Genomic DNA, 27,577 nt, shown 5'->3' with positions numbered 1-27,577 from the left:
TTCTATTTCATTCATCACTTCAAAGGAACAAAAATACAAAACTCTGAATCATTGTAATTTTAACATATTAAAACGGAGGATGAGAAAAATTCTTCTCTTCTAACAGTCTAGTTGACAAAAACACTGCATTCTGATGGCAACAATGTCATGCGGCGATAAGGTAACATTACTTGGATTAACCATGATTCAATTAGTTTAATTACACTGCATTTATTTACTCTGTTACTAAATGTTATATAACTGCCCAACACTGACTGTGACAAACTTGATAACCATTGATATTGATAACCAGTGCATCCCACCCCATGTAGCTTTTTAACAGCTAATAATGAATATTATCCAGTGACATGGACAAATCTTTAATACAGCCTGTTGCTCCTTGGAAATGACCTGCCTCTTGTTTCTTTTTGGTCTTATTGACAGATTTCTGATGTCTGGCCACAAAAAAATCTGATTTCATTACTTGTAAATAACAGTGTGGAGAGAGAGAGAGAGAGATCTCATTTGACTTTGAATTGATTTGAGAAACCAGTCAGACCCACCGTAGCCTAAACTGTCTTGACCTGAGTTGTTATTTTTGAGTCGTATCACAACTGGAACTACTTCCCAGACCAGGCACAGTGATCTCATGTGGCACCTCAAAGGCTCCGTTGTCATATTGGTTTCAACAAAACAAAATGTTTGTTCACGACTAAAAGAATGGGTGCTGCTTCTTATCATAGCTGGCGTTCAAAGAGAGGACAAAGAGGATTACTTCTGGACAAAACAAGATCCTGATCCTGATCTATTTGTACCTGAATATACACAGAGTAGAGACTGCAGGCTTTGGAGGCTGAGAGAGTAAGAGGACAGAGGGCTGAGGCAGGCCATGTAGTTCTGGGTTCTCATGTAGTTATCGATCCATTTAAATAATATCTTTTAATTTCATCAGTTTTTAGTGCACATAGAAACAGAAGGAGCTCTATCTGCATGTTTGGCTCTGAAATAATGGACAATAAGTGAACTTCCCACCAAATTTTGTGTGTGTCTTGTTTTCTGAATTATTGAGATTATTTCTTCCCCAGGCTTTAACCTGGCTAAACAGAACAAGCTTTTAACAATTTTGAGGACATAGAACATGTATAATTGTTTAACTGATGCTAAAAGTGGCAAGGCTGAAAATGAGACAGTTTTAAGTCCATAATAAAAAGTTACCATGTTTAAACTTCATTTGGAGAAATCAAATTATCAAAGTCAGTGTTTGATGGACAGCTGGCTCCATCTCAACATAGCATTCTGTATGACTGTAAAATAACATGAGCACTGAAACAATGCCACTGTAGATCAAAAACAAAGCTTTAAACACAGACAATGGCAAATTGTTAAGTGATACAAGCTTTAGCACAAACCTTCAACCTCCTCAACACACCATTTATGTTCTAGTATCAGACAGGTCACCACCATCTAGGTGTTCATGTTTGGTTAATGAGCTCATGAACTAGTATTCACTGTAGGCACACTGTAAAGGCTCATAATCATCTGTTATTCTGATTTTGAAGGAGGACATGCATTTGAGACACTAAGACAGAAAAGATGGTTGCCCACAAGTACCCATAATCTTTCATCGACCTGCTTTAACAAACTACTCGTTTGTTGAAATTTCAGAAATACACAGTTAAAAACCTGGCACCAATCTGAGGATACATCACAACCTAATATTAGCTCATGCTGATTATAGGCAGCAAACTTTTGACGTCATGTTCACAAAATATCAGGGTCCTGCTGATGAGGTCTGACTGACCACATGCAACACTCGCAACCTCTAGTGATTTATGTTCGTATAGATGACACATAGTACTGCAGTTACTAGTAATTCCCTTTGATACTGTATCTAGCTACACAGATTTTGATGTTGCTCAGTATCGCCCTGCTTAACTGGGCAAAAGCATTTGGCACATGCACACTTTTTATCTTGCCCATGCTTTGTAGCGAAGATGCACTTTGTTAGTTAACCTGAACATTTAAGGCCTATTTTAGAAGCCTCTTCATTCTGAGGCAGACACACTGACTGACTTATTGGTCACTTGCTGCATTTTTGAAAGTGTCAATGTTTCCCCTGCTGATGAACTTGATGAACCGCTGGTACAAACTTACAATTCGTGTTTGGCTCAGCTTAAATGCCATGGACATAATGGCCATGCCGACAATGATGAAGAGTGATGTAATCATGAAATAATTGGGGTGATTGGGTACAATGTCACCAAAACCAATGGTAGTGAGTGTGATGAAACAAAAGTAATAAGGATCAAAACCCTTGAATTCATCTTCCCACAATGGCAAAATCAAACCTCCAAAGAAAATGTAAGCAAATACAATAAAAAGAATCAGCACAAATGGTACATCCAGCATTTCCATACCATCCCCTAACCCGGTGAAGTCCCATATGGCATATCCTCGGGGCAATGAGGGCATGCGCTCCAGCTCTGGACAGGAGAGGGTCCTCAGTAGTGGGCCTCTTCTAAGTAAATTTTCCCTGGCAAGAATTTTCTCAAAGATCTCTTTGTTATATTGGAGCTCAGTGGACTTGTGCTTCACATCCGCTTGACTGTGCAGCACCTGACGGATGTCGAGTGGTTCACGAACCACAACATCATGGCTGAAAACAATGGTACCATCTTCCAGGGCCCGTTGGCTCAAATCCCCTGGCCTCCTATGAGCCTTACTAGGTGACCAGGTGTGAGAGCGGAAGACTTTGCAGAGGTTGTGAATGTAAATATAGGCTTTGGACATCATCATAGCAAGGAAGTCTCCAACGTCAAGGATGACCAGAAGCATGAGAGGAATGCCCACCATGGCATACAAGATACAAACCACCTTGCCATACAAGGTGACTGGATAGATCTCTCCATAGCCTGCAAAAGCAAAAAACAATCAGTAGTGAGAAAAAAAAGGTCTATTATGATTTGACCCAAATCAGCAAGTCAAGTAAAACTTTATTAACAACAAAAGTTATCTAACTGTACCCAAGGCAATCACATCAAAGTTTATAAAGATAAAGAGACACCAGATATATTCTGCGTATGAATTAAAAGTGTGTAGTACTGTCAGCCAAATGTACATGAATTATCACGTTAAAGTAATAAAAATGCAAACTGGACTAATTTAAAATGTAATATTTACTCTATTATTCTAAAATTATCTATATTTCTAATCCTACACAGGGTCACAGGGAACCAAACCACACTGATAATGGTCATCAGTCGGTCACAGGGCTGACACAACCATTAACACCAATTTAGTCCCAAAATAATCTTGTATGTGCTTGGTCTGTGGGAGAAACACCGAGCACCTGTAGGGGAACCTATGGAGGAGAACATGTAACACACAAGGCCCAAGAACTACCTTGCTGTTAAGGAACAGTGCTAACTGCAACACTGTACTACCAAGAGGTTTTACCGACACATAATCTGATGGTTTGTCTCCAACTAACTGATATCACTGTGGCTCTACCACAAATTTTTATCAGTCAGGGATGAAAAATTGGGCTTTAATCCTTCATTTCACTGGCATTTTATTAATAATTAGCATATTAATATCAGCATAGTAATTTGAAATAGAACTTCCCTATAACTGCAGGCATTTCCTGATTAGTGTGTCATGTGGGAGTGGTGATGGTGGGGACCTGAATGCAGAGAATGGAGAGCAGGCAAGGCAGGACTTGGTTAAACTGAAGTTTTATTAGCAAAACAAAACAAAAGCTAGACTGAGAAACAAACAAGACCTCAAACAGGCACTGGGAAACAAACAGGCTAGATAAGGTGAGGAGTTGTGATGTGACCAGACATGACATCACTGTAAGCTTTTGGAGATGGTAACCCTTACCTGCAGGATAAAACCTTGCGGGATTCAGGTGTAGAGCAAGCAATAACAAAGCATGAGACAAGCAGGACTTTTCCAGAGCTTGGTTTTTCTTTACTTTTCTTGGTTAAGTTGCAAGAAGTCCCATTTCTTACAGACATGGAGCAGGTCAAACAAAGCACAGTCTTTCAGATGCTCCAGATCCTGGCAGCCAACCTCCAACCCAGCCCTCCCTCTCTGAGCCCCACTCTGCTCTCACACCTGGCCAATTTGCTGACGGCCGCTACCATTATACCACCCACCAAAATAAATTTAGAAAATATATTCACAAATTAATCCTACAAATATAATTTACAAAAACAATCTACCAATGAATATTGCATAACACAGGTTAAACAAAATACATAAAAGCATAATTATCAATCAAAACCAGATCCAACAAAACCCTCTGCCTCCTCCCCTCTCTGCTCCTGGTCTAGATGGTACAGCCCCACCAGGTAGGTAATTGACACAGCTGGATCCCATCAATGTGAGTTCTGTGGCTGCATGCTCATCTATACACCCATGAGAACATGCCCACCAGGAAGTCAATATTAGTGAGGGGGATGATTGTCAGCCCCTAAACACTTCTCACCCCCTCCAGCAGTCTCACCAACAACACTGCGAGACAGGAAGTCAGCAGTATTCTGCTTCCCTGGCCAGTGGTGGTTGGAGCACCAGTATGGTTGAAGGGAAAGGAACCAACGGGTGATCTGGCTGTTGGTATCCTTCATCTACTCCAGCCATTCAGCCCTCTATGATCTGATTCTAGGTTGAACTCCCTGGCAAGCAGGTAGTACTTGAAGGAGTCAACAGCCCACTTAATGTGCCAACTCCCTCATAATCACGTCAGGGGACATGATGCGAAGATGTGACAAAAACTGACTCAACCAAACTAAAATACATGCAAAAAATAAGGAAACAAGAAACAGGTGGGAGGAAACAAAGGCAGGGAAGGAGCTGATAGGGCTAGAAACACTAGTAGCAGGGCATTGACTCATGAGTACTGATTACATAATTGGACAGACAAAAAAAGGCAGGAAACATACAAAGACAGGAAGTGCCAAACACGCAAAATACACAGTAGGGAAGAGTTGACAAAATAAAACAGGAACTGAACAGAGTGAACTCAGGCATGTAGAAATGGAAATTAAAAAACAAAACTAGAAAAACAGAAACACACGAGCTACCAAACAAAACAGAAGGAATACAAATTAAAGAGTCCATCACCCGCAGTCCATTAATGAACAGACACTGTCCTGATGGGACCACGACAAATGCAAATGAGTTTTGGCAGTCACGCAATAAAAGCATCTTCATGTGTAATCAGAACTTTCTTTTTTCTCTATATCAATATTCTCATTATCTTTATCAATATCTCTTATTTCTCTTTTCTTTCTTTTTTTACATAAATACATACTTGCACACACACATATATATATATATATATATATATATATATATATATAAATGAGTGTATAAATATGTATATATGTATATGTATGGGCTGCACGGTGGTGCAGTTGTTAGCACTGTGGCCTCACAGCAAGAAGGTTCCGGGTTCGAGTCCTGGCTTGGGTACGGGATCTTTCTGTGTGGAGTCTGCATGTTCTCCCTGTACATGTGTGGGTTCTCTCTGGTACTCCAGCTTCCTCCCACAGTCCAAAGACATGCAATTGGGGACGAGGCTGATTGATGCTCTAAATTGACTGTAGGTGTGAATGGTTGTTTGTCTTTGTGTGTTGGCCCTGCGATGGACTGGCGACGTGTCCAGGGTGTACCTCGCCTCTGGCCCGTTGACGCTTGGATGGGCTCCAGCCCCCCCGCGACCCTTAATGGAGGAATAAGCGGAAGACAATGGATGGATGTATATGTGTGTGTGTGTGTATGAATAGAAATATATGAGTTCTGATTACACATGAAAATGCTTTTTGTTGCATTTTGTTCAAATGCTTTCTTCATGTTCTTCCGCCTGCACTTATCTGGTTGGTTGGAGTCGCGGGGGCAGCAGCATCAGCAAGGAAGCCCAGACTGTCCTCTCCCCAACCACTTCCACCAACCCTTCCAGGGGAATCCCGAGGTGTTCCCAGGCCAGCCGAGAGATATAATCCCGAGGCGTTCCCTGGCCAACTGAGAGATATAATCCCGAGGCGTTCCCTGGCCAACTGAGAGATATAATCCCTCCAGCGTGTCCTGGGTCGGCCTTGAGGCCTCCTCCCAATTGGACATGCCCTAAACACCTCCAGAATGAGGCGTCCAGGAGGCATCCTCACCAGATGCCTGAACCACCTCAACTGACTCCTCTCTACATGGAGGAGCAGCGGCTCTACTCCCAGATGTCCAAGCTTCTCACCCTATCTCTAAGGGACAGCCCAGCCACCCTGCGGAGGAAACTCATTTCGTCCCCTTGTATTTGCGATCTCGTTCTTTCGGTCATCACCCATGACCATAGATGAGGGTTGGAATGTAAGTCGACTGGTAAATCAAGAGCCTCGCCATTTGGCTAAACTCCCTCTTCACCACAACGGACTGGTGTAGCACCCGTATCACTGCGGACATTGCTCCAATCTGTCTGTCGATCTTCCACTCTATCCTACCCTCACTCATGAACAACATCCCGAGATACTTAAACTCCTCCACCTGAGGCAGGACCACCCCCCCCCCAACCCAGAGTGGGCAGGGCACCCTTTTCCACCTGACGACCATGGCCTTAGACTTGGAGGTGCTGATTCTCATCCCAGCCACTTCACACTCGGCTGCAAACTGCCCCAGCAGGAGCAGGAAGTCGTTGTTTGATGGAGCTAAGAGGACCACGTCATCCGCAAAAAGCAAAGACGACATCCTCCCGCCACCAAACTCGACCCCCTCCACCATCCAGCTGCACCTAGAAATTCTGTCCACAAAAGTTAGGAACAGAACTGTTGACAAAGGGCAACCTTGGAGCAGTCCAACCCTCCCTGCGAAAAAGTTCAACTTACCGCCAGCTATGCAAACCAGACTCTCACTCATTCGGTAGAGAGACTGAATGGCCCTTTGGAAAGGGCCATCCACCACATATTCCTGGAGTACCCCCCACGTGATGCCCCGGGAACACTGTCATAAGCCTTCTCCAAATCCGCAAGTGCTTTCTGACTACAGCAAAGATTAGCTACTGCATCTGGCTAAGTCAATTGATTCCAAGGGTTAGTAGTGGAAACACACCATTGGACAGTTTTGAAATGACAAAATTGAGTGTCTCTTTTCTTATTAAAATAATTTTAAAGATAATCTATGAAATGAAAACACTGTGATAATTGATGATAAATGAGAATATGGCTGGCAATGTTGCACACCAGCGATGGACCTGAGGCTTTCAGGGCAGTGCAGCTACTAACAAACTGGGTTGAAAACTACAAACCTGAGACAACGCAAGGCACCACAGAAACTGAGGGAATTTGTTAAATGAAACTAGCTTGATTGCTGATTCAAAGTCAAGTCAATTTAATCTGTATAACGCCAAATTACAACAAATGACACACTCATGACACTTCACAAGTAGAGTAGGTCTAGCACCACACTCCTTCAACCCACCAATTCTTTCTCTCAAAGGCTGCATCATTGGAAATCTGTGGTCTACCAAACCATTGAAAACAACAGCCTTGTTAAACTAAGAGCACTAAATGTGGATGAAAGGAAATTCCATTAAATTCTCTCCCACAGTATTTAAATGGTAGTGCACAAACTAAATATAACTGCCTACATTACCACCACTGGATTCCTGTGCATCAGGGTGTTAAACAATGGAATTAAGTACATCAAAAATTGTAAGAATGTCCAAAGGGCTCTTTGTGTGTGTCAGCAGACTTTTGCAGCAGCTAGCAGGATTTCAGTCGTGCTCGCTGTGCACTGTTCCCAAGCAAATGTACAAAATATGACTACCAAATAAAAATGTTTCTGTAGCTTCAAGTTTGTCTTGTCAAAAATCCAATATCCATCTAATACACCAAATGCAACTGGCACACCTTGATTGAATGGCTCACAAAGTATTCATCAAAGCATCAGATTTAATCATGCTATAATCTGCATACAGATCTGAGTTAATCTAAAAAACCCACAAACAGTCCTGCTTTCCACATCTATTTTAAAGTTAGATGCACTTGCAACTTAACAGATAGACAGATTCAGCAAGTTGGACAAATGAGTAATTTTCTGTTGAGGAAACAATTCAGACCATTAAGCTAGACTTGCTTCTCCAGCTGTGCCTTAAAAACTACATGCACAGCACAGCCATTTGATTTTGATGGACATTCAGATGGGAACATTAGAGGATAATAGCCCAAGACCTCAGCAAGAGCCATTGTGATCTAGCACGTATGCAGCTGCCAGAGGGAGCACCTTCATAGTGCTCATAACTTCCTGATAGCTCCTCCATTAAAGGAGACGTTTTATTCTGAGTCTAAATTGTTCCAGCGAATGCTGACTGTGATCACCAAGCTTCTCTGGATAAGCTGCAGTTTTGTTTGGCTGGAGAGACCCATGTTTTAGAAAGATGGCAGGCCCCACCTAGATCATGAAAGGAGGAAGAATTATTATTGGTATGGAATTTCTCACTCTAAATTGACCGTAGGCGTGACTGTGAATGTGAATGGTTGTCTGTCTCTATGTGTTGGTCCTGTGATGGACTGGTGACCTGTCCAGGGTGAACCCTGCCTCTCGCCCAAAAGATGCTGGGATAGGCATTTATTCCCTAGTGAAATATCTTTTTTTGTGTGTGTGTGTGTTTGGGCATTGACCATGTTTGTGTAGAGAGGCACAAGGATACAAGCCACATTAAGTTAATCTTTTGGAAAATCAAATTTTTATCAACTTATCTTTGTGGATTTTTATAAAAATTCACCACAACTTTGAGGTAAAGTTGATTCCAGAGAACACAAGTTAAACAATGTTTTGTTAGAGGCCATAGCACTGAGTGGTATAACAGCCACAGCATAACTAAAAGAACTAATTTGCTGCTGTCAGGGTGACTCCCAAACCAGCCCAATCAGACGATTTATTATTTCAAGAGTAATTTCGTACTCTAATCTCTGGGCAAAGAGTCTTTGTTTTCCGTACAAACATGACCATTTCATGTTGTAATGCTAGCCACAACAGCAAACAGATTACAAATCACAAATATTAAATTTGCTTTATTAGGTTTTAGGTTATAAGTTTATTTCTATGGCTGCACGGTGGTGCAGTTGTTAGCACTGTGGCCTCACTGCAAGAAGGTTCCGGGTTTGAGTCCCGGCTTGGGCACAGGATCTTTCTGTGTGGAGTCTCCATGTTCTCCCCGTGCCTGCATGGGTTCTCTCTGGGCACTCCAGCTTCTTCCCACCATCCAAAGACATGCAATTGGGGACGAGGCTGATTGGACACTCTAAATTGACCGTAGGCGTGATTGTAACCCTGCCTCTCGCCTGTAGCCGCTGGGATAGGCTCCAGACCCCCCCCCCCCCCCCCCCGCGACCCTTAAAAGGAATAAGCGGAAGACAATGGATGGATGTATATTTCAGCTAACTTTTCCAATTGGTTGTTGCTGGAGTTGTCTAGATTGAAGTAGGGGTGCTGAGAGCGCAGCCATAACCTCTATTTCCAAGTGATGCAACCCCTCAGGAAACCATCCAGAGGATAGTGAATGAATAGATGAGTAAATGGATAACGTTGCAAAATACAGTCTGACATGTTATTATACATAATAATGTAGTCGTTTTGATAGTCGTTTTGAAAACAAATTCGCCTGAGCCTGGATGTTCTAAACAAAGCTTCAATTTCCACCTGAGGACCTTCAGCACATTTTAGGAGTTTTCCAGTGGCATCTTGGCTCTCAATTCCACAAGGAATATTTGGCACATCAATCCACATGGATTGAGCCAGACAGAAAGTCCCCACATAAATGTCAGAGTGAATCCAGTCAATTTTTAAAATAAAATTATATTGCAAGTATACATGATAGAAACACATTACTGAGACACACCAACCAAATCAGAATCTGAGCAAATGAACAAAGCTGGGCGGACAAATGCAACCTGGAAATTGCAGCTACGCCAAGCACAGACATGAACATTTACAGCCGAAATATGATGCTGCACCTGGTGGAGATTAGGGCAACAAATCAGGACACTCCAAAAACCTAACGTTTACAGTTGACACTTGCCACCGGCTTGGCAGCATAATGATGTCAGATATCATAACACTGCATTTAACGGTCTTAGAAACTCTATCTCTCTGCACGATGGTTTGAGCAAGATCAATTAAAGACTCATCATGGACATGATAGGTTATTCCATCACCACTTTTGTATCTTTGTTTCTCTTTAACAACTTGATGAGCTGATTGACTTTTTGCCTGATGGTGTTGCATTCTTCTATTGCTGTTACTTTTATGTGCATGCCTTTTGTTAAAACTGTTAGATCTGTATTTGTGTATGGATTTATTGATTCATGACTACGTACCATCCAAAGGTCCAGACTGACTGACTGATTAAACATGTAACCTTGTTAGTTATTTCCATTATATCATCTTTATGACTGGCATGATAATGTTTTGCCATATGAAATGGTTTGATATGTAATAATCTTTTGCATTTCAACGATGTCATTATCAAAACTGCTTCAAGAATTAGTTAGTGATGATCTCATGATCACAAGGGGGGAACTGTGGCAGAAATGTTTAATTTATGCCTGGATCATGGTTCTCTTGATGTACACTGTTGACTACTTGATATCTGAACATGCTCCAAGTGCTCAAATGTATGATCTTGTTCCTGTTAAATCTGTGTTGTCATGCTAAACAGGATTATGCCCTGCAAACAGAAAAAAAACGCACACATTGCTTCCACAGTCCAAAATGAAGAGAGTGCAGAATGGCCATTTAGCTTTATCCATCACCAGATTATGCTGCTTGTGAAAGGCTGAATTAAGTTCCCTACTAACAGGAGACGACAGTGAGCTTCCAAACTCCATCAAGCTCTCATAAGCTCTTTGTGGTGATGTAAAACGCATTCTCCGCTGAGAGTGTCTTCTCTTCAGTGAATTGTGGGCTTCCTGTTTTAGCTAAGCCATTAGCCATTAGCTGGCCCCCTTAACCACTTATCTTGCATCTCAAAGTAAGCGAATAATTCATCATTGCATCTTTATTGCACATTGCACATCATGCCAGGATAAAATAGAAAGTGCAATATCAAAGAAGAGCAATGTATTTAATTCAGAAAGCATAATGTTAATATGTTAGAATTATTAATATTACTAATATTAAATAATACTAATACTACTAATAATAGCAATAATAATCATCATCATCATCCATCCATTTTCTACCACTTATCCTGTTAAGGGTCGTGGGGGGGCTGGAGCCTATCTCAGCAGCCTTCGGGCAAGAGGCGGGGTTCACCCTAGACAGGTCACCAGTCCATCACAGGGCCAACACATATAGACAGACAACCATTCACACTCACAGTCATACCTACAGTCAATTTAGAGTAGCAATTAGTCTCGTCTCCTCTTGATGTCTTTGGACTGTGGGAGGAAGCTGGAGTACCAGAGAGAACCCACACAGGAACAGGGAGAACATGCAGACTCCACACAGAAACATGCCGTGCCCAAGCCGGGGCTCAAACCCAGAACCTTCTTGCTGTGAGGCGACAGTGCTGACCATTGCACCACCATGCTGCCAGATTATTATTATTATTATTATTATTATTATTATTATTATTATTATTATTATTATTATTATTATTCCACTGAAACATTTCACCGATGATGACTAGTGGGATTTTTTTATAAACAAGGACATTCTATTCTCACAAAAGCAATACATCAGCTAAAGCTGAATTAAAATTGGGTTTAATAAATGACCACGAACACATTAAACTGTACAAACAAAACATTATCTCTGAACTAATGTTAGCCCTTTGGATGACTGTGTGGACCAAATGTTGGTCACAGCCCAGATATTTCAACCCTCCAACAGCTGTCAGATCTTAATGAGCCACACTGACAGAGATCCTCCCAGGATCTCAGCTTGTTACCCATTTAGAGTCCAGTTCCCTTGTGCCTCCATGTAGACTGTATAATGTCAATATTCAAGGTTTCCATGTCATGAACGCTAAAGTTCTTTCCTCTAGAGATACAAATTGTGAGTTTGCATGGAGATTTTTCATATAAGTTAGATTTCCATTTCTTATTTAAGGAGATAGCTAAACATACCTGATTCAAAAAGTTTTAGTTTAATTGTTCAGATCCATCAGATATATTATTTAATATAAACACTGGTCTTGGTTATAGCTGTACATCTTTTTCTTCAGATGATTGTCAACTAAATGAACATCTGCTGCTCAGAAACTTCAAATATTTATGCCTCACTGAATAAATTAAACTAAATAATGATAAATGAAATATTTCGGTGGCATTGGTGCATTTAAATAAGCCTCTTCTAATTTTAAATATCACAATTCTTCATTTCAGTCATGTAATCCTGAAGTACCATGAGTTTACCAGAGTATTTTTTTGGCTGAACACTATAAACAGGTGTGTTACTGAGTAGTTGAACGATCCAGCTGTGCTGTTGGTGTGCGGTCATGTTTTGGAAACTACTGGTTGCTGCTGCTCTTTTAAAACTTAATTTGCACTCAGCAGCATACAACAAAGACCAGCAGCAAGGCAAATCTCTCCCCCTGTGGATGAAGGGCAGGTCCTGGTGCCAGCCTTGTGTTGGAAAGGACAGCAAAGCAGGGTTAGAGTCAGTGTGAGTGCCTATGATGGACTGGTGGCTGCTGATGTTGCATCATGTTGCAGGAATGCATATAAGTTAAGCTTTGTTGTGACAATTTGAAGTCCTACTTAGAAATTATACAAGATTTTTCTTGCAGGTTCCCGCAGATGGAATTAATTCTGCAAAATACGGTAGATGTAGCTGCTTTTCACAGTGACGGTGTGCTTTTGCAATACAATGGGGCCAGTATAGACGTAGCACAGCAACGATCCCAGCACTGATAGAATAGAACCCCATATAAGACTGAGGCCACAACAACAAATGGCAGATGAGTAATTAATACACAAATCACATTTTCAATACTGACAAACACAATACAGTTTTACACCACAGCAATATTCTGTTATGAACCAGCTTGACATTGTAAAATATGCCTTAACTCACACAGTGTGACTATTACAGCTGGCATTTCAGTCGGACAACTCACATTTGAAATATTTTTCGTACAACAGTAGAAGACAGGTATAGTTTGATGTTTTAAGACTGCCCTCATCACTTTCTGCATGTGTTGACATCAATGCCCCATCTTAGCCTGCAGGGGGATGCTGTGATGGTGGTGGGAATGAACAATAAGCCATGGTACAGGCAAGCAGAGGCACTGAAAGGCAGAAAGAAAGGGTGGGAAATTCCTACGGTTTAAATAAATGGCCTTATTTGGTTATTGGACAGTGAGGTCACATCAGTATGAGACATGTAGAGGTTGTAGCTGTTCCATTTGCTTCATTACTAGTGAAGAATAATGCAGCAGAAGAGCCGCTACTGATTTGACAGTTTATAAACTGTTGATACTGAAGAAAAATTCTAAGAGATGGCCAGGGACACAGGTTGCTGCACATCCCTCACACCAACTTGTTGCAAGAAGACAAGATTAGTTCAAACAGCTGTCGGGAGTTCCAAACACAGACCTCCTGACATGTAAAACAGATTCAATGTCAAACAGGCTTCTTGATAGGCTATGCAAGAGCAGGGTTTCTGGAATACTTAGGTTAACTGACTCTGGGGTGTTTTACTAATTGAGCAAACTAGCAAACTAACCAAGTGTAAATAGAATAGGATAAACACACACACACACGTATGCATTATTTATATTCATATTCACATTCATCTTACCCCAAACAAAAGCAGTTTGGATTGAATTCAATGTATCTATTGGGCATAAATATAACAGTTAGCGTAGATATCTGAAAGCATAAGTTTGGCATCAATGCTCTGTCTCAATTTAGTAACCATTAATATATTTATAATAAATAACTGACCTGCCAAATAGATATTACAGGGAATTAAACAGCAACACCCCCAAGGGAATCATAGAGACAGAGCCTACAGGTGGATGCTGGGAAGGTGGTGGGATTGCAAAAAACAATTTCATAAGATTGCAGCAAGGAGCAACAGCACAACGAGCAGTGTCAGCAGCAGTGGCAGACAACACAGCAGAGCAACAAGAATGCAAGAGAGAGCAAGGGGTTATCAAGTAAGCAGGGAGGTTGAACAGCCCACCCCAATCAGATGAAAAGTGCATGTGACAGAAATGATCATGGTTTGACACTGACACTGAGTCGTCTGTCTGAACTAGAGCTCCACAGCCTTTGCATCAGTTTTACCAGAAACTTAGAAGTACACTTCTTACTTAATTAAATAAACTATTTCCCAATATACTACTCATTAATACCAAACTTCTGTGTAAAATGAACCAACTTAAAAGTAGGTTAATATAAGCTTACACATTGTTAAATATTGGTGTTATTACTATATTGCAATGTCCTCATAACTTCTTTCGCTTTAGCTCTCAGGTTCAGTGAGACAACGTTCAATGACAGGGTTCTTCTAAACCTTTTTGAAGCGATAAGAGACTGACTCATCAGCCTAATGGTGAAGCTGCTGTGGAGGAGTCCCCTGTATTCAGTGGGGTCAGTCCTTGGATTCCCTTCTAGTCAGGAATAACTGAGGAACTTCAGTCTAAAACATCTTCAAGTATCTTGGACCAAGTATAATTGTTCCTGTCTAACCCTCCTTTTGTTAGTCATCTTTTTTCCCAGATCATCATGCAGACAAGAAAATTCGTGCTTGACACACCATTTTGTTTGTGAGGTTGGCAGGTATGTGTTAACAATTTGCAGATGAAGTAAATACCTTTTTATTTCACTAAAATTATCAACATTAATCATTGTCTTTAAGTGTTAATAGTTTGTGGTTAACTCAGTCTGACTTTGCTGTCTAACTTTGTAATCATCTTTATGAATGCGGAACAGCAGATGCTTCAGTGCTAGGAGTGCCATAGCATCCATCACCAGGCTCGTCAACAGGCTCGTCAAATGCCTCAGGTGACAGACAAGGAAATCAGGGACCCAAGGTGGATGACAAATATGGTGAGAAATACAAATTCTATTCCACATCTACACCTTCACACCTTTGGGACCCTTTTGTTCCGCTAATTAGATGCTATTAAAATAGTTAATCCAGAATACAAATAAAGTGGATTTTAGTGGGTTTAGTTCATGGAGGCTCACTGTCATCTGCCATTCTACAGCTCTTCCAAGTGGAAGCACACCTAACTGCATCAGGATCTCCCATGATGCACAGAGCTTCTGTCTCCTTCTGTACTCATTTATTCATACCTACATGCATGCTACAAACTTGACTTCTTCCTAAGAGATTAATAAAGTATTCTGACTCTGATTCTGATTCTGATTAATGCACCTTCAGCCACAGAAGAGTGTTAATCACTGGAATCACCTGTTAAAGTGTTTGGTTGGAAGGAAAACCTGCAAACACACGGCCCTCCATGGCCCATGATTGCCCACCCCTGCAATTGCTCATGATGGCCCTGCAGCAACCGGTGACCCGTCCAGGGTGTACCCTGCCTCTTGGCTCCAGCCCCGCCCCCCTCCTGACCTTTAACAGATAGATTGTATAGAAAATGGATGGATGGATGGATTGTCTATTCTCAGACATGGTGATCAATAAGTTCCAAAGTCACAACATGTCACCCTTATGCTGCCCGTCATATGGCTACATCACAATGATTTTGTTAATAGAAACCCTGGCTCTGCGTTATTATCTAAGATTGATCAAACACCAAATAGTTGTGTTTAAGTTTTATAACCAAGATCCTACAAAACTTGACCTTGTTGCAGACAGCCTCTTGTGCCCCACCCACTGAGTATTAGAGGAGTTTTATTCAAAGGCAAGATCTTTGTCTAAAGTGAGCAATAACTAAGACTGGGTGGAAAAGTACAAATTGCAAAACCAAAAACAATAGCTGATAGCTTAATTTCTTCGCTGAGATCATTTATTTTAAAAAAAAAGTAAACAATGTGGGCAAGGGCTCCCTGTTGTAAATGGGATGAGGGTGATAACAGCACATTGAGTTAGAGATGGACAAGTAATCAATACCAATTGATTTCCTCAGTTTATTCTGTCCATGTCCTTTTAACTTATTCCTGTGACATTAGCATTTAAATATTGATCGAAACATAAAGAATCCTGCTGCATGTTAGCCTACCCAACATATTGAGACCCATTTTGGTGTCATACAGCCAGTCGAGTACATATTGGATGCTCAGAGAAATCAGACATTTCAATAATTCCTCTTTTACAATCTTTACAACAGTTGCTCTTTCATAAAGATGGGCTTGAACATTTTGAAATTCAGAAAAAAAGACCAGCTCTTAGCTTGTCTTCAAGAATACAGAGCTGCAAGTGTCAGCTGCAAATCATTTTCTGTCTTTTGAAGGGCCGAGAATAGCAGAAATCTTTACATTGATGATTTTGAGTTTGCAATGCTCTCAGCACATCTCAGAGGAAGCACAAACTGTGCAGCGTCTATCGGGTCTATGCCTATGCAAAAGTGTTTGAGCCTCTCTTGCAAGACGATATTAGAGCAGCACAGTGACTTCATTTCTCAGCTTGGTCAGTTTGTTAAGGGTTCTGTCCAGTCTGTAATAGCTGCCAATCTTGCAATCCATGAGATAGGTGGATATGTTGTGTTTTTCTAGTGAGTCAGTATGCAGGTTTTGTACAGGAGATAAGTCGGAATTTCAAACTAAAGGCACAGAGTCCAGTGCTTTCCAACCTAGAACCAGAGATATCAAGACGTTCATGTCCACTCTGCTCAGGAGAATGACACTTTCTGCTGTGGTGTCAAAGGACAGTGGATTTTAATTAAGCACCCCTCACACTTTCACGTTAGCACTGGGCATCCTTCAGACATTTTACACAACCTCTTTGAAGGAGTTGTGCCCGTCGAACTTGCGTACTGTATTCATTTTTTGATCTCCCAAAAATATTTTACTCTCAAGCACCTCAACTTATGGATCCAGACATTTCCATACAAATGGAGGGACAAAACTTATTGCCCCAGTCTTTCACATCAAACAGAACACTGAAAAAAAGTGAACATGGGCAACCATTGATGTAAGGAGGGATTTCCATTTGAACTGACCCATTATCGCCATGTTTCTGTCTTTTATTTGGTTTAATGTATTATATCACTGTCATTAAATGTAAATCAAGGCCTCACAGGTTCAATGTTATTGAAAGACTTAGAATCAAACTACAATTTTCCATTCCAGTGACCCACATAAGGACTCCACGGAATAGAAGAGAAAGAAAGCGGTAAGAAATTTGCATGACCGTTGAATATGTATATACATTTATACACTGCTCTTACACACAGTAACTGTACGCTGTCATTTATCACACGACGTGACTGTTTGGTACAGCATCGACATCGGTTAGCACATAGGGTTTTTCCAACTCCTTGCTGTCTTTCTCTCAATTTAATTACTTTTTAGGATTGTCATGCGACTGTCCCTATTTCTCTCTCTCTCTCTCTCTCTCTCCCTCCACACCTCCCTTTGATATTTAACCTCCCCCCCAAGGGTCCCTGAGGAGAGCAAGGGAGAGGAAGAAAGGGAATAGAGGAAGGGAGAGGAAGAGGGGAGGAGGGTGGGTACCAGGGAGCAGGAGGGAAAGGATGAGAGGAGGAATAGGGGGTACCAGGGAGGAGGAGGGAAAGGATGAGAGGAGAGAAGAGGGGAGGGGTACCAGGGAGGAGGAGGAGGGGAGAAGAGAAGACAGGGCCCTGCCCGGCCGGTCTGCTTGGACTCAACCCGGGGCGATAGGAGGGTTAAAATAAGAATGTGACCAGAGGAGTGCATGTATTACGTACTACTTGCATGATTAATTGTCTGAGTGTCAATAATTGTAATCATTATTGAATGTATGATCTCCCCTCTTCCCTCCCTGGGGACAATTATTTAAACTAACTTAAATGTCCAATTTCAGGTTGTCCAAAAGGAAGAGGCCGAGGCAGAACTTGAAAATGCCGCCATGACCATCTTTGTCCTCCGCGATAGTGATGCTCTCTCCCCTCCAAAGGACATTGGCCTTGTCATTGGTGATGTTGAGGTACTTAACACCTTGTCCTCCACTGCATCAGCTTGTGCCATGCTATTTGGCTTGACTTATGCACTCAATCTTAGTTACCCAGTGGAACTGAAATATACCTTTGAGAGTTTTCCAAAAAAATCATCATGGATATTGAAAGTAGGCAAATGTCAAGAAAGATTCAGAACATCAGTGCGAGGCTGAATTGAAACACATTGTCACATTGAGCCTTGGATTTCATCACAGATGATTGCTTGATGATTGAAAACTTTATTATTCAGGTTTGCCAGGGTCAGATGGTCATGTTTATTACTTTTAAAATGGACCACGTGTTTCTTTAAACTGAAATGGCACTTGTTTTATTAAGGACACTAAACTTGTGCCTTGTTAATTGCTGTTACAGTTATTTCATGCAACATTGTTGGTGGCCATTCACACAAAATCTGATGCTTTGTTGATTAGTGGAGGGCGGTGCACTTTATTTTTTGGGCTTTTGAAAGAATATTTAATTTGATTGTATTTTCACGTATAAATAGTATTTATTTTTGTATGTTTTTTTTTAATGTTATATAAAGATTAGCCAGCCTCAGCTGAGCTGTTTGTTGTGCTTTTGAACAACTGAACAACAGGATTTATTGAAAATGTATTTAATTTAGTAATTTTTTTATTTGATTTTTATACAGTTTTATTATAAAGAATAGCCCAGCTCGCCTCAAAACATTTTGAAAAGGTTACTGCCATGATAAAGATGTAATAAAAGAAATGTGAGAAGTTGAGTGTGTCTTTTCATAATTTTATCTTGACGGAAAGTAATTCGTTGTGACAAGTTGACGCAATTTCATTAGTTTTTCTGAAAGTGAATAAATGTATTGTATTCATACGACATATTACTTTGTAATGCAAGATTGTGGCTCAAGCATGAAAAAAATTGCAAGTTGAAATTATGATTTCATTGTATTTGAAAGCTTTACTTGGGTTTAATTATATTTTCTGAATTAACATTACGACATTATTTACTTTGTTCGAAACTATTTTTTGTAATTTGAGAAAAACTAAAAAAAAAATTAGATGTGACAAGTTGACAAAGTTTTTTTAATTTGATACAAAGTATCGATTTTAACAGTGAACTATAGGGGGCAATGCACATGAAAATTGGAACCTATCTATTGCTTCCCTTAATTAGTGGCCAAATTGTCCCGGAAAATGAGCCAGCATGGCAGGTAATACGAGACCTGAAGGACATAGTTGAGCTAGTTGTGGACCCTGTTCACACAGATGAGACCATTGCATATCTGGAGGCTAAAATCTATGTTCATGGACAGCGCGACCTTGAACTCTTTCCACATATCAAACTCCTTCTGTAATATCCCTACATAGACACTATCCTCAAACAATCCGTTACTTTGGTCCTCTCGTTTCACTGTGGACAATGAGATTTGAGGCCAAACACAGCTTTATTCAAACAGGTTGCACGTCATTCAAACTGCTTTAAGAATATACCTCGCTCGTTCGCTATTACACGTCAGTTCATGCTCGCATATCACACACATTCCTCCATTCTCAAGAAGTCCTCCTTAGAGGTCACAGGTATCTCACTTGTGCCTGTTGATGTCCTTAATGAAGGAGCAGTGCCAGAACTGAAGCAGACACCCAGATATGATTGACTTTCATTTGACAAAGATTGCGTCTTGCAGCACAGTGAGTGGATGCATATTGTACATGGATCTGCTGATGGACTTCATGAATTCCACAAGATCATTCAAATGTGCATTCTTGAGGAGCAGTTGTGGTTTCCTGTGAAAGACGAACATGCCTGATATCGGGAGGATTTTGGTGCATTTTAACTTTCATCCTCATCCACTACAGCGGTTGGCCTCATCAAGCTTAGTAACTTGGAAGACCCATATCCCCTTTTTGAGTATATGGTAGGGGGTTTGATTCATCATTGTCAGAGGTTAGTTCCATTGTTAAAACGGAACCTTCTGAGGCCTGTTTGTCATGATCTTACAAATTTCAAATTCTATTTTTAAAAAAATGGCAAGACTCAACATTATTAGCATTAGCCCTCGTTTCTCACTGAAATTACATGAAAATCCCCTGTTTTCTGATTTTGAGAGCAAGAGAGAAATGCACACACTCAACCATAGAGAGAGGAGAGAGAGGGACCCGCATACATACATCATTCACACATACAGAGAGACGCAAATGTGCAGGGTGCACTACGGAATATTGACTGTTCTGTGCGTGTCCTCTTGCTGGTTTTGAGTGATCACAATCCTCCAGTTAGGAGGGTGGAGTCACGGAACTTGGGAAACAGGAAAGACTTGTGTTTTTAGTGTGTCAAATCTTGTGTAAACAGGTCAACAACAAGTTTCAAGTTTTAAAGAATATTAATGGATTAGAGGATCAGAGGGGGTCGTTAAATTGTACAACCTCTTCATTTTTAAATCTATTTCCTTGTTGTTATTCTTTGATTTAGGCTACAATATATGGATGCTGACTTCAATGCATTCATGTACCCAACTTCAGGTGTCAAATTCAAAACAAAAGCACAGTGAAGGTAATATCTACCCCAGTCTTGGCACCTAAGGAGCCTTATACCCAGTAGACTCAGATCAAACCTCAAGCTCTGAAAACTCAACGCCCCAAACATCAAATTCATCCATCGTCTCATCCTGCAGTGATGACACCCTGTGCACATCAACCCTACATTTACACCCAAAGGAGTCATCCTTGATGACCTAGCTCAAGAAATGATGAAGTACACGAAATACCCGAAAGGCTATCAATGTGAAGAGGCTGCAGAAGCTTTGACAAGAGACCATCCTTGTTTGGGACAGCTGGGAACCAAGACAGGCTTTTGGGGTTGAAAGCAGTCACTTAAGTGTAAAATGCAAAACTTGGACCACTGAAATCCGTGTAAACTCCTTGAAGCACAAATGAGAAGGCCGGGGCAAAGCTGCAGCCAACGTAAAAAATCAAGAAAGGCTGAATTTAACTACATTTCTCTGCACCCAAAAGGTGAAACTGCAAAAATGAGAGAATCACTTTGTCAGAAGTGAAGAAGCGTGACAATGAAGTGGTGATAAAAGCAAATATGGAGAAGACCTTCTCCCACACATGCTTGGAGATTGTGGAGCAGAGGCCAATGACAGGAAACGTAAAGACAGATGGCCTACGCTCTTCCAGAAAAGTGGAGTCAATACACATGTAGGTGTGTACGCAGGGGTGAAACAAATTACTACTCAAATTACTGCAATTAAATTATATTTATCTGCACTCTTACCACAACTCTCTAGAGTAGAAGTAACCTACACAATGACTAAATTACAGAAATGTGAACTGATTAATTACTTACCTCTACCCTTGTTGTCGATTGTTTTTATTTATCCGTGGTGATTATTGATGTAAATTTGTAACTCATATTTGTTATCGCCCTGCAACTTTTAATGCGAGTAATGGCAAACAACAAATAAATGGCTTATTTTGTCCTATTTTTTTTCTCAAGGTGAATGATGAGTTCTTGAGGATAAGCACAAAGCCGTTGCAATCAAAGTTCCTGGCTCAATTACACCACTTCTCAGAGAAGCTTCTCCAAATATTGCAAAATAGATGAAGAGTGTAGGGACAGAGGATAAAGAACATCCTGGCAATAAAAGATGCAGTTAGTGAAAATGCAGTGTTATCCTTCAGCTTTATCGGGGAGGTTATTTTTACATAGATAGATGTTCGTTTAAATATATTTATTTAAGCCGAATACAAATAAGAACATTCGTTAACTTTTAGAAAAAAAAAACTATTAAATTTACTATTACAATTGAAAGCCTTCTCTCTTAGTTTAAAAGAATACTGATGCCACACTAAAATAAACTCCTTGAAAGGCTTTGAATTGACATCATCCTTTTGATGGAAACCAGCTTAGAAAGTGTAGAGAGCTGTGTTATGTCCCCACACACTGGGCCATTAATGTTGCATTGTCCTGTATTGCAATATTATAAACATTGCAGTGTGCCTGAGCAAGTTGGCCACAAAGCAGACAGACGGAGCAGTCAGACAATGGAGGACGAGCTTATCGTTCCTTGCACTGGTGTTTGTGCTCTACAGCTGATATGTTTAACCGCTACAGTGACATCAAAGCTAACAGCAGATTGGGCGACACGGGTACAAGCTTGGAGGCCCTGCCTGAGGCTGTTTTTGACTGGGATTATGAGTGCTGACCACCTGATCATCAGGAGCGCTTACCAGGCAGGGTTCGGCCAGATAGTATGATGATGTTGCGCTGGCAAAAAAAAAAAAAATCCGGTTTCGACTTTACGTGGTCAAATCATGTTGAGATTTGTTGCTGGCTCCAATTTCTCAGTAGCGGTTAGACATGAAGTGCTGTTGGAGACGTTAGCTCCTGATCACTCAGAGCAAGTTGTCTGTCATCAGTCGTTTCACATAAGGAAGGCAAATTGTGTCACTTAAATAAAAATGACTGCCGATTCTCTTCACATCTCCTTTCTAACCTAAAAGATTTTTCAAATGTACATAAACAGAAGAGGAAGGACAACAGAAGCAGCAATATTTCCATCCCCTTTCCACAAGAGCGTACTTGCAGGCTCCCTTTAATGACAGATTACTTTGCATGAGGAGTGAATAGACCGTAAATAAATGATTGAGCATCCAAACTCCTCCGCGAGGCAAAAATACATTTTGTGCTCAACGTGAACACGGCTTAAAAAATTGTTGCTTTTGAAATAATGAACCTGTGTCGATCATCATTTTTTCACGACTAAATGTTGACTGTTCAATATTTAATTCCAACAGGAAAGTGCATCCTCTACTGGGAGGACATATGTGGAAAACCTCAATAAACCATTAAGTTTAACATTCCACTCTTTTCCTTTTTATTTATTGGTATAATCAAAGTGATCATTGGTGTCAACTCAAACAGCATACTACTAAAAGTACTCTTGTGTTATACTTATGATATACAGATAATGCTACATGTTATCCATTAACACTTGAATAATGGGTTAAATTTCTGTAAAAGACAAATCCTCCTTCTTGGTAAAAGCCAAAGAAAAGAAATTCCAGTTGTACCTAATGGTGACAACGGAGAAACAACGTATGTTCATTTTTTGCAAAACAAAAAGCATTGTAAGAACCTAAATGTGGTGGGGGGGAGAAAAACAGAGTGGGTTAACAGATGTGTAGGATAATTTAGAGAAATTGAAGGTTGCACCCTTTCACCTCACAGCAACCCCAGGAAAATCCACGGTGGCTTAAAAGCTCATTCTAGATAAGTCGGCACTAGCAACCACTTATTCCGAATCATGAAAACATCACTGATGCAGCAAAGGTAATTACTTTGTTAGCCTACATTAATTCAAACATAATTAGAAGAGGAAATTATAGTCATGTTCTGATGGTTCATCTTTGTTGCTATGGTCTGGGATAATTATGCCTGGATGATAAACACCATTCACTTACCAACTGTTGTGAACACAGTGCAGCAGAAGAACATGGAGCCAAAAAAGGTCCATCTTTCAGGTCTCTGGAGCCAAATGGACTTGAACTCCATTTGCATCTTTTTCTCCACTTTCAGCACTATGTCTTGATATGTATAGGATGAATTATCTAAAAGCAAAGAGGAAATAGATATTTGTTGAACAGATAAACAAGGACTTGGGGTCATCAAATATGGACTTGTTAACTGCCAAGTCTGCACATAATTACAGCATTAGTTGGAAGTATCCTCCAAAAATTACAGAATTATTCACAATGCCCCTGACCCTTTTATGGAGAGCAGTCATGGAATCTCATCATCCTTTTAGATTTAGATGCTGTGACGGGGGGAAAGCTAGCACCAGGTCAAACACAGTTGTTATACTGGTATAATAACAAACAAAATGGTGCTGTAGAAGCAGGAGAGAAGACAAGGTTAGTAGGAATAACTTCATGGAGCTCCTCTCCTTGCTGCAGCTCCCTCAGTCATCTCCCAGCAGCTTTCTGTGAAGCCACTTCCAGTTCTGACCACGAAACAACCACAGCACTTCTCCCTCTAACTTCCACACACAGAAATTCATCAGCTAATGTAGATCTTTGATTAATTCTGAGGCAGGTGCAAAGTGGACAGATAATGCATAACTGCTCGTATTTGTTCCAGTGGACTCGCACACTTGATTCTCACATAACTAAACTATGGCCGTATATACTTCTATCAAATATTTCACATATGGGCGGCACGGTAGAGAACATGCAAACTCCTCACAGAAAGATTCCGTGACTGAGCCGGGGCTAAAACCCGGAACTTCCTTGCTGTGAGGCGACAGTGCTGACCACTGCACCACCGTGCAGCCTGTTCATGACTCACTTAATGAAGCTATTCTCACTTTTAATGTCACATCCTGGTTCATCTCCATCATGTCACAAAATAAATCAAAAGCTTCATGATGATGAATCAAGCAAGTTAAATAACTGGAAGGAGAGAGAGAGAAGACCAATTCAAGAAATTATGGAAAGAAAACATTATTATCTGGTTCGAAGCGAAGTAAAATCTGGTCAACTGGACTTAAGTTTATCTTGAAGACGTTTCACCTCTCATCCGAGAGGCTTCTTCAGTTCTAGTGAAGAGTGTGGAAGCTCCAGCTTATAAACCTATGTGGGAGTGGTCAGTGCTAATGTGGTGGAAACGACCCTCCCGAGACTCACCTGGCCTCACCAAACGACAGTCGTTGTGCGGTGTCAGGGAGTTTCAGGGGTGGTCGTTAGGGAGTTTCACCGACCACTCAGATGCTAATGGGCTATGCTGGCATCAGCCGTTCCACATGGGTCTTTCAGCTGAACTCTTTGGGGAAGCTTTGAAAGGACTCGGTTGTAGATAGGTGAAAGGAAATGTCGCAGTCCACCTCCTCTGTTCAAAGATGGTTTCTCTATCCTGACGTGGATGGCTTCTTTAACTCCTCTTTCAAACCATCTGTCCTCTCTGTCGAGGATTTGGACATGGTCGTCCTGGAAAGAGTGGCTTTCTTCCTTGAGGTGGAGGAAAACCGCTGAGTCCTGTCCTCCAGAGTTGGCTCTTCTATGTTGGGCCTCTTGAATGTAGACGTCGCAGTCCAAAAAGGGCAGATGGTTGTCTTTTTTGACGTCTACCGAGTTGATGTGTGCTGTAAACGGTTGTACCTCCTGAACCTTAATCTTCACCCAGGTGTCATCAACGTATCGGAACCAGTGGGTGGGGGAGGGTCCACTGAAGGAAGTCAGGGCCCTCTGTTCCACCTCTTCCATGTATAGGTTGGCCACGATAGGAGATACGGGAGAACCCATGGCACAGCCTTTTTGGACTGCGACGTCTACATTCAAGAGGACAGGAGCCTGAGGGTGGATGTGTACAGGAAACCCACCCACACTGACCAATACTTGCTTTTTGACTCTCACCATCCTCTGGAGCACAAGTTAGGTGTCATCAGGACGCTGCAACACCGAGCGGAGACCATCCCCACCAGCGTCCAAGGCCGGAAAAAAGAACAGCAGCATCTGAAAAGAGCACTTAAAACTTGTGGCTTCCCTGACTGGACCTTTGTAAAATCCTCTTCCAGGTCCAGAAAGGAGGAGAGCTCCAGGAGGAGGGAAGATGAAGAAGGCAGGAGAAAAAACATAGTGATCCCCTATGTGGCAGGGGTTTCTGAGAAATTAAGGAGAATCTATAATAAGCACCGCATCCCTGTGTCTTTTAAACCAGACAACACTCTGAGACAAAGACTGGTTCACCCCAAAGATCCCACCCCTCACAGCCAGAAAAGCAATCTGGTATACGCTGTCAGATGCAGTGAGGCCTGCATGGATCTCTACATAGGGGAAACCAAACAGCCCCTCAACAAGCGCATGGCCCAACATAGAAGAGCCAACTCTGGAGGACAGGACTCAGCGGTTTTCCTCCACCTCAAGGAGGAAAGCCACTCTTTCCAGGACAACCATGTCCAAATCCTCGACAGAGAGGACAGATGGTTTGAAAGAGGAGTTAAAGAAGCCATCCACGTCAGGATAGAGAAACCATCTTTGAACAGAGGAGGTGGACTGCAACATTTCCTTTCACCTATCTACAACCGAGTCTTTTCAAAGCTTCCCCAAAGAGTTCAGCTGAAAGACCCATGTGGAACGGCTGATGCCAGCACAGCCCATTAGCATCTGAGTGGTCGGTGAAACTCCCTAACAACCACCCCTGAAACTCCCTGACACCGCACAACGACTGTCGTTTGGTGAGGCCAGGTGAGTCTCGGGAGGGTCGTTTCCACCACATTAGCACTGACCACTCCCACATAGGTTTATAAGCTGGAGCTTCCACACTCTTCACTAGAACTGAAGAAGCCTCTCGGATGAGAGGTGAAACGTCTTCAAGATAAACTTACGTCCAGTTGACCAGATTTTACTTCGCTTCGATCTACGATGACCTGGATGAATGAGAACCTACACAGACATTATTATCTGGTATGAATGAAGGAATTTAGGAGTTGACCTCTAGTTAGGCACTGTGCATTAGTAACATTCTCAACCCCCAAAGGTCTGATCCTAAACTGGCCCCAGCTTTAAACTGACGTCAGGTGCCAGCTGGGGTCATTCAGACCTGTTCCTGTTCCTGGAGGAGGCTCTGAAACCTACCGAGCCTCTGGGTGATGATCGACACAGACAAGCGGCATTTGTTATTCCGCTCCGCCGGAACGTCCATGCTTACAAGGCAGCAATATAGTTATTTCGGTCGTGCCGGGTGACAGGAAGAAACGCTGTTGGTATTTATGAAGGTAAAACTGCTCTTTTCTTCTTTTCCGGAGGAGAAGGATTAATAGTGTGTATGATATAGTCGATTAAACCTACTAATGTAATTTTTGGAAGAAAAAAAAACTGCACACGGAAATGTTTAATAATGATTAAATAATGTTATCACCAAACATGTAGGGGAAATTAAGAAAAAGACAGAAAACATCAAAATGTTTTTTTTTTATACCATATGAGTCTGTTTTGGACCGAGATGAAGTACTCACATGCACGACAAAAATAGTCAATAATCAATCCATCGATGGCAGTAGTAGTAAGACGAATCTGCATTACTAAAACGTTGTTTTATTTATTTATTTATTTATTTATTGATGTTTTGATGAACGTACCGGTACAATTCTGGACGGTGGCAACAATCTGTCCCAAGAACTTATGGTACTCCACCCGGCTGATGGACGGACTCCTTCCTTCGATTTGTTGGAACATGAGCGCACCAAGCGCTGCGTAGGCAACCAGAGACAGACACAGGATGAGGTGAGGAACGAGCTTCCAAAACCGCGCTCTGCATTTTCTGGACTCATTTTTTACGCTAATTCCTCTCTTCACTGACACTGACATCTTCTTCCACCTCCTCCTTCTCCTGATGTGCAGCTCCCGACTGTGCGTCTGGCAGCTGCGGTTGATGCTCCAGGAATGTGCGCGGAGGGGGTAAACACACTACATCCATATACGCATTACAAACACTGCCTCCAGGGACATCCGTTATTGA

At 41.5% G+C, this 27,577-nt stretch overlaps 1 protein-coding gene across 1 annotated transcript; it reads right to left on the bottom strand.

The window, feature by feature from the left end:
* On the bottom strand, positions 1-27,577 carry kcnk18 (potassium channel, subfamily K, member 18). Its single transcript, XM_086180340.1, has 3 exons — positions 27,198-27,577; positions 23,527-23,673; positions 1-2,891 (listed from the first exon to the last, which is right to left on the bottom strand). The coding sequence occupies exons 1-3, from the start codon at positions 27,424-27,426 to the stop codon at positions 2,053-2,055; spliced, it is 1,215 nt and encodes a 404-aa protein (XP_086036466.1). The 5' UTR covers positions 27,427-27,577; the 3' UTR covers positions 1-2,052.

This window comes from Aulostomus chinensis, chromosome 16, assembly GCF_037954235.1.
Source record: "Aulostomus chinensis isolate RoL2024-O1b breed Wild chromosome 16, RoL_Achi_v1.0, whole genome shotgun sequence".
NCBI classification, from domain to species: domain Eukaryota; kingdom Metazoa; phylum Chordata; class Actinopteri; order Syngnathiformes; family Aulostomidae; genus Aulostomus; species Aulostomus chinensis.
This window is presented reverse-complemented; position numbering and strand designations above follow the sequence as displayed.